The sequence below is a fragment of the Frankliniella occidentalis genome, unplaced genomic scaffold (assembly GCF_000697945.3).
Source record: "Frankliniella occidentalis isolate FOCC.00 unplaced genomic scaffold, Focc_3.1 Scaffold17, whole genome shotgun sequence".
NCBI classification, from domain to species: domain Eukaryota; kingdom Metazoa; phylum Arthropoda; class Insecta; order Thysanoptera; family Thripidae; genus Frankliniella; species Frankliniella occidentalis.
Genome location: NW_026267147.1, coordinates 1,081,287 through 1,088,733, shown reverse-complemented (window position 1 = coordinate 1,088,733; position 7,447 = coordinate 1,081,287). Strand labels below are relative to the sequence as shown.

General features: G+C 59.4%; 1 protein-coding gene across 1 annotated transcript in view; it reads left to right on the top strand.

The window, feature by feature from the left end:
• Window positions 1-7,447, top strand: part of LOC113204845 (E3 ubiquitin-protein ligase lubel-like) — a 28,880-nt gene that overhangs the window by 15,084 nt on the left and 6,349 nt on the right. Inside the window, exons 4-12 of the mRNA XM_052264286.1 lie at window positions 1,569-1,751; window positions 2,033-2,188; window positions 2,260-2,523; window positions 2,740-3,067; window positions 3,152-5,688; window positions 6,216-6,413; window positions 6,495-6,658; window positions 7,184-7,298; window positions 7,396-7,441. Coding sequence (XP_052120246.1) covers window positions 1,569-1,751; window positions 2,033-2,188; window positions 2,260-2,523; window positions 2,740-3,067; window positions 3,152-5,688; window positions 6,216-6,413; window positions 6,495-6,658; window positions 7,184-7,298; window positions 7,396-7,441 — 3,991 coding nt within the window. The remainder of the gene's footprint in view (window positions 1-1,568; window positions 1,752-2,032; window positions 2,189-2,259; window positions 2,524-2,739; window positions 3,068-3,151; window positions 5,689-6,215; window positions 6,414-6,494; window positions 6,659-7,183; window positions 7,299-7,395; window positions 7,442-7,447) is intronic.

The window sequence follows — 7,447 nt, the reverse complement described above, 5'->3', positions numbered from 1 at the left end:
GAGCAGGGGGGCCAGGCCGGGCAGGACGATGACGTCGCAGGGCACCTCGCCGCCGCCTCAGAACATGTCCACTCAGGTGAGCCTCTTGCCGCATCTTTCCTTTCTTCCTCACCCTTTCTTTTCAATTCTTGTGAGCTTCGCATTTACGACAGTAGTTTGTTAAATCATATTAAGTATTATTTATAAACAGCAAAATATTAGGAATCGTCCAGAAAGTACGTCCGTCATTTGCCGTTACAAACCTACTAAGTTCAGCCTCTGCAAGCTCACAGAGCGCCTGAATGGTAGGCAACATCTTGCCTGCAGTACACGCGTGTACTGCGTTGTGGGCTACCATGCGTTTTGCAGGCGCTGAGCTTCCCTAAACAAATCTGACAAAAAACGACGTACTTGATGGACGGTCCCTAATCAGAAATTTGTAGTTTTATATGTGTTATTGTGATATCTGCCATCACTGCCTTTACTGCATTTACGCTCTTACTAGCTGCGAACGCTCACGCCTTTAAAATCGGCAGCACAATGCTGTTTTCAGTCACTTTTGTGTTTCCGCTCTCTTTCTTGCGGTGGAACATACAAGTCTGTGTTACGTGGAACCCCCGGCCCCGGGCTACCCGTCACTTTTAACCCTATAACTCTGTGTTCTTTCTCTGTTCGTGGTCGTCCTCGTCTCTTTTGCACGCGGCACTGTCGTTTTGCTCTCCCCCGACCCGACCCCACTCGATACTGTCCGCGAGAGGAAAAGGGGAGACGAAAGAGGAGAGGGTAAGTGTTTGGCTGATCCGCACGCAGACGTACGAGGCCTTGGCGCCGCCCAGCTCGGTGTCCTCGGAGCACGGCGACGAGGAGGTGGTGGCGCCTCCGCGCGCCTCCCCGCGGCCGCGCGCCAGCTCCCGCCTGTCGTACAGCGGGGCGAGCACGGGCGGCGGCAGCGTGGCGCGCTACCAAGCCCGCCGCGACTTCCGCCGCGACCCCCGCCGCCTGCGGAGGGCGCAGTCCGTGGGGCTCACGGGCGACGAGCTGCAGTGGGCGCAGCTGCAGCGCTCGCTCTCCAGGCAGTCGCTCAACAGCGACTCGCAGGTACGTGGTTGCAGCTCGGCGCGCACTAGCGTCGCCCCCAGACAACAACACAAGGTAGAACGCGCGCTTCAGCTGGTCGCACGCAGCGAACGAGAGGCCTCTCGTTCGAGGAAAGCTAAGTTTGACGGCGCGTTTCACAACCCTATCCTTATTTCACGAGTGGTTTGATTTCAACAAAAGCCCGAAACGAGTGCACGTTTCTGAAAAGAAAACCTTGCCCATAATATAGTGCGAGGTGGTTGATTCGCCCCTCGCGCCCCCGTAGCTAGACTGTACCGCAGTGCACGCAAGCGGGCGGCGGGGTGCCTACTCGCTCAGGCACCATAGCCAGCAGGGGGAAGGCAAATCCGCCCGTGCGAGTGCGTGTGCGTGTGCTACACCCTAAACTGTGAATGTGGACACGGATAACCAGCCAACCCGTAACAACACAGTAAACAGAAACCGTGGTTGGTTTGAATGAGACACTGATGGTCGTTTTCCTCCTCGCGCAGAGTCTGCCCATGTCCCCGCGGGAGCTGAGCCCGGCGCGCAGCTACGCGGGCGGGCTGAGCAGCGCCGGCCGCTACCTGGACGACGACATCGCCTACCCGTCGCCCGTCAGGCCCGCCAGGGACGCGCACCGCTGGGACCGGAGGCCTTCGAATCCGGACTACGGCGGCTCGGCATTCCAACGGGTGTGCTTGCATGGACGCGCATGGGTCATAACCAATCACAAGCTCTGGAGGCATTCTCCTCTCCGTATCTCTAACCTTTTACCTGATATGCAGGGCTGGATAGCCACATCTTTATCTTATTTTTTCGCATTTACAAACAGACCGAGTGGACAGTTTTAGTTAAGCGGGGCGTGATCGTACTTATAGAATCAATCGTATTGTAGTGAAAGTCGCTGGGGGGGCTCCTTGGCGATTTGAGAGAGATCGACAGCGTTTTGTTTCACGTCCCCGTTTCGTTCCAGCCCCTGGAGCGAGCGCTGGAGAGGAGCAGGCGGAGCATCAGCAGGGCGGGGTCGCAGCCGCCGGACTACTTCCACACCATCGAGGACCTGATGCACATCCAGTCGCGGACCGAGTCCATGAAGACGCAGGGTCTGGAGCTGGTGCGCCTGCTCAGGGTGAGTCGCGGTGACCGGGGAAGCTGTCCGCGGTCCGGCGCGAGGCTAGCTCCATTATTGTCCTGCTGCAGGAGGCGGAGGTGCTGGGCTTCACGGCGGAGGACCTGCAGGCGGCGCTGGCGCACTGCGGCGACCGCTCGCCCATCGCCTGGCTGCAGGAGAACTGGCGCAACATGATGGACACGGTCGTCACCCTGGCCACCAACTACGGCCACGAGCGCCGCGAGAACACCGTGGGCACCATCTCGGTGGAGGAGGCGCGCGAGGCCCTGCGCACGCACAAGGGCAACGTGTGGGCGTCCGTCACCGAGTGCGTCGAGCAGCGCCAGAAGAAGGTGAGTGGTCCTGATGAAAAAGGAAGGTACCGATCATCGAAACAATGTAAAAATCATGACGACTTTGGAAATCTGTCGGTTTTCAGGTAAGATTCACAAAAATGTGGGTGTGAAATTGAAATATATCTAGTACAGTATGATTCCAAAATAACACAAATAAATGCAAACTAAGGTTTTATTTTGGCGGTAGTTGGATTGTTGTTACGTCTGCTACAGTACGCCGAGTTGCTGTCGCGAGGAAATTTCACGCGCGAGGACATCGTCACCTCGCTGACGGCGAACCACGGCAACCTAGAGGCCGCCTACGTGGAGCTGAGCAAGACGCAGCTGAAGCCCTTCCTCATGCGTATCTGGGGGCCACCGTCGGTTGGGACGGAGAACGAGGCCGGCAACACGGGCGTGCTGGAGGTCGGCGTCGAGGCCGCGAGGGCGGCCACGGTGGCCATGCCGACGGCGGCCCCCGTGGCACCTGCAGGCATCGTCTCCAGAGCAGCCGGAAGTCGCAAGAGCAGCCTGCTCTCCGCTTCGCAGGACGTAGACGAAGGTGTGGAAGGAACCCACTAGCACGAACACGAACACACTGCTTTGGAACTGACACTTAACTCCTGTGCATCACCTTGTTTTGCAGACGACAGCATCGGGGACTTTGTAGACGCTCGTTCGGATCTGGAGCTTGACGTGGGAGTAGCGGTAAGTCCACGGCCGGAAGACGGGGTAGCCGCTGTCGACAGCAGCGAGCTTGTGGCAGGCGTCCAGGTCCAGGTACACCCTAAACGGGACGATCAGGGCGTCGCGCTCGTGTCGCCGATGAAGGTCGCGACCCCGCAAACGCCTCAGCAAGGGGCTGAGTTGGGTCAGCAGCAGGCTGAGGCGCCCACCGGCGCACCACCAAAACCTCAAGAATTCCCCAAGTCTGTCCTGAGCTCTCAAACAAGCCAACCTTTTGCCCTCAGTGGCCTTGTGATGAACGCGGCTGCCAGCGCCGCCGCCATCAGCATCGCCGGGGTGGCCGCGGAGCCCACGAGCACCACCATCGCCGAGCAGCCAGCGCCCAACGGGGCGCCCGCCGAGGCGCCCGCGGACAGGCACTTGGACGAGACCATCCTCCGCCTGGAGCAGGAGATCTCACTGCTTAAACGCCAGACTGGAGAGCCTGACCCGGACCATAAGTTCATTGAGGGTCTCATCGAGAGGCTCAAGGACGTCCGCGTGCAGAAGGGTGGTAAAGCCCAGGAAAGAGGCGCCAACGAGGTCAGAGTGCCTCCACTGGCTGCACCCGGTGAGCCGCCAAAAGAGGCGCCCAAGGCGGCACCCAAGGAGGCACCCAAGGAGGCGCCCAAGGAGGCGCCCAAGGAGGTGCCCAAGGAGACGTTGAAGGAGCTGCCCAAGAAGGAATCCAAGGAGACACCCAAGGAGACGCCCAAGGAGACGCCCAAGGAGCTGCCTAAGAAGGCATCCAAGGAGACGACCAAGGAGGCGCCCAAGAAGGCATCCAAGGAGACGACGAAGGGAGTGCACAAGGGGACATCTAAGGATGCATTCATGGAGGCGACCAAAGGAACTACTAGTGAACCAGCCAAGCAAGCGTCCAAAGAGGCGTCTCAGGAGGACACTGTCGTCCACGGCAAGCTCCGCATCGAGCAGACGGGCGTCCCGGCGCTGGAGCGTCGATCGAGCCGGCATCACAGGTCGGAGCGCAAGAGCCACATCTCGGTGCAAGAAGCCAAGGGTCCCCAGATCACCCTGGCTAAGGAGGAGAAGAGGACCGCCCAGACAGCAGCGCAGAGCACCGCAGCACCGCGCCGCCCCGAGCGCCTCCAGCGCACCGTCGTGGTGACGAAGGCGCCGCTGGCGCTACGCCCCGTCGTCTCTCGCGTGCCCGTGCCAACGCGGGCCATTCTCTTGGGGGACAGCGTGGACTTGTTGCAGGGAGTCATCGACGTGCCGGAGAGCGAGAAGCAGGCCCTGAGCCTGTACGCCAAGCGCATTCAGAATGCCATTGCGGCGGAGAAGGCGCTGCCCCCGCCAGCTGCGGAGGATGGCGATGAAGACGAGTCCGACGAATCGGAGGCGGACAGCCTGGAGAACAACGTGAGCACTAGGGAGGAGCTGGTGCGCCAGGTCACCGTCGTGGAGGTGCGGAGGAAGAAGTCGGACCCCGCGGAGCCCAAGGAGGCCGACGTCGCCATCGCAACCGTACCCACCCCGAGCACGAAGAGCACGGTGACAGCGCGGCCTCTGCAGAGCGTCGCCAAGCAGCTTCCGCAGCCTCAGTTAGTCAAGCAGAAGAGTCAGCAGAACGGCGCGAGCTCGTCGAAGAAGGCCCAGCAATCCGAGAAAGGCCCCAAGCAGGCTGTGCCGCCACCAGCGCGTCAGCAGTCTAAGGCCGCGACACAGCCACAACCGCCCCTAGCTACTCCGTCCCTGAAGGAACAGCCGCAGAAACATCAACAACAAAGCCAGGGCGCTAAAGAGCTTGACCCCCAGCCGAAACAGCAGCCCGCAACGCAGGCAAAACAATTGCCCAGCAAACTGCCGCAGCCCCAGGCCAGGGCCTCCCTCCAGACGCCTCCCAAACAGCAGGCTCAACTTGCAGTCCAACAGCAACAGGAGAAGATCGCGAAGCCTGGATCAGAGAAGCAGGGAGCCTCACAAACTGCACCGCCAGAGAAGCAATCTGCATCGCTGGACAACAGAAAGGCTCTAGAACAGCAAAAATCTGCACCGGTAGAAATCAAGAATTCCCAGAGGCCAAAGTCCGAGTCTGGGGAACAGAACAAGCATCTGGCGCCCGAACAGCCGCCCTCACAAAACGGCCAGGTGGAGAAGACTCCCGCCACCAATGTGGAAGTCCCGAGGACCCATGTGGCAGAGGACGAGGACTCCGACGAATACGAAACGGAGGAGGAGTACGAGGATGAGGACGATGAAGAGGATGCGAGCGAGGAGGAGGAAGAAGAAGACGGAGAAGAGGAAGGCGATGAGGAGGATGAGGAAGATGAGTCGGACGATGAAGAGCTGAAAACGGCGTGGGACAGCGTCGATGACAGCGCCCCGAAGGAGAGGACGGCCACGGTAGAGATCGTCCCCATGATCAAGGAGCTGATCGTGCCCAAGCCCCCGGCGGAGATCCCCAAGGAGGTGAAGGAGCGGCTGGAGCGAGAGGTGAGCCGTGTGTGCTGCACCCGTGCTGGCCCCGCCTGCCTGCACCTGCCTCCTCCACCTGGGGCGGCGTGGCCCCACCCCCTCCGACCCGCGCCGCCCCAGCCCCAATTTACCCTTGAAGATGGAGTAGAAACAATACCCTGCTACAAGCGTGCGCGTGTTTTTGTGAACTTTCGCCCATGCTTTGGTTATGCCTTCCCAGTTAATATAGTCCGGCCAGCCAGCCAAGGGTGACGCCTCGCGTCGCATGAGCTCTTATGGGCGGCTACAGCAAACCCAGGCGTCACCTTTGGCTGGCCGAACTATACGAGGGGAGCCGCGGGGAGCGTACCGCGTTACGTGTCCATTTTTCCTCCCCTCCCCCACCCTCCATTCCATTTCACAGAAAACTCGTCTTTGTGAAATTGCGTGAAATTTGTGCAGTCTTCCCTGGGAGATTCGTACCAAATTCGCACAAGGTTTCGCATATGTCGATGTTTGCTGTGCTTGCCCCTGTTTGCGACGGTGACCCCGGTCTTGTTCTGCAGCGGGAGGCGCGCCGCTTCCTCGCCGAGGGTCTGGTCGCCTCGTACGACGAGGCCGAGCTGGCGGCGCAGCTGCTGCAGATGCAGTTCTCGCGTGAGGACGCGCTGGGCGCCGCCACCGAGTGCACCACGCTGCAGCAGGCGCTCGCCTTCCTGCAGCAGGAGTGCGAGCTCTGCACCGGCAAGTACCCCATGAAGCAGGTGAGTACCCCATGCGAGCACCGACGTCGGCAACAGCCTTTCAGAACCTTGACGAGTACCGCACACCACGCTATGCTCCAGATGGTGTCCATGCTCAAGTGCGTCCACCGCTGCTGCCGAGACTGCGCCAAGAACTACTTCACGGTGCAGGTGACGGATCGCAGCATCGCGGACGCCAACTGTCCGTTTTGCAAGGAGCCCAGCCTGGACGGAGCCAGCGACGACGACATCCTCGAGTACTTCAGGTAAGACTAGGCCTCCCCCCAGTGCCACGTGGAGTAGAGACATCCCCTCACAAGGAGCCCCGCAATCAACTTTCCCCGAGGCGACGCGAGGCCGCGGAACCATTAAGAACCGTTTAGAGCTTTGCGCCCCCTCCCCCTTTTCCCTTTACCCTTCTAAAAATGTGTCTAATTCCGTCATGGCTTATAGAGTGTGAGCCACTCTACAGCAAATTACATAGGTCTGGGTGAGGCAATGATAGCGCCTGCGACACACTGGGTAGGCCGACCCGCCAAGCAGCTGTGTGCAGCATGCGGCCCGTCCTAAGGCGCTCCAGTAGAGGCTCGAGCGAGCTCCGGCGCAGGGCGAGGGCGGGGGCTCGGGTAACGGAACGGAATGGAACGCTCTAGTGTGTGAACTCGGGGAACGCTCATTGTAGATTGAGCTCCTCATCTATGCACTTGAACTTTGTATTACACCACCAATGGAACTTAAAAAGTTGGGAACTTAATGTAATGATGCAATGTATCTTGTGCCCGCTCTCGCAGCAACTTGGACATCGTGCTAAAGACCATCCTGGACCCGCCCGTGCACGAGCTGTTCCAGCGGAAACTGAGAGACAGAACGCTCGTTATGGACCCCAATTTCCGTTGGTGCGTGAAGGTAAATATATTTTCAACTTTCCTGGGAAAAAAAAAGAAAGATCATGGAGCAAAACAAAAATTCTTTCGTACGAATATAATACTCCTTTTATTCGCAGTGTGACTCCGGGTTCATCGCAAATCCTCGACAGAAGCGCCTAGTGTGTCCCG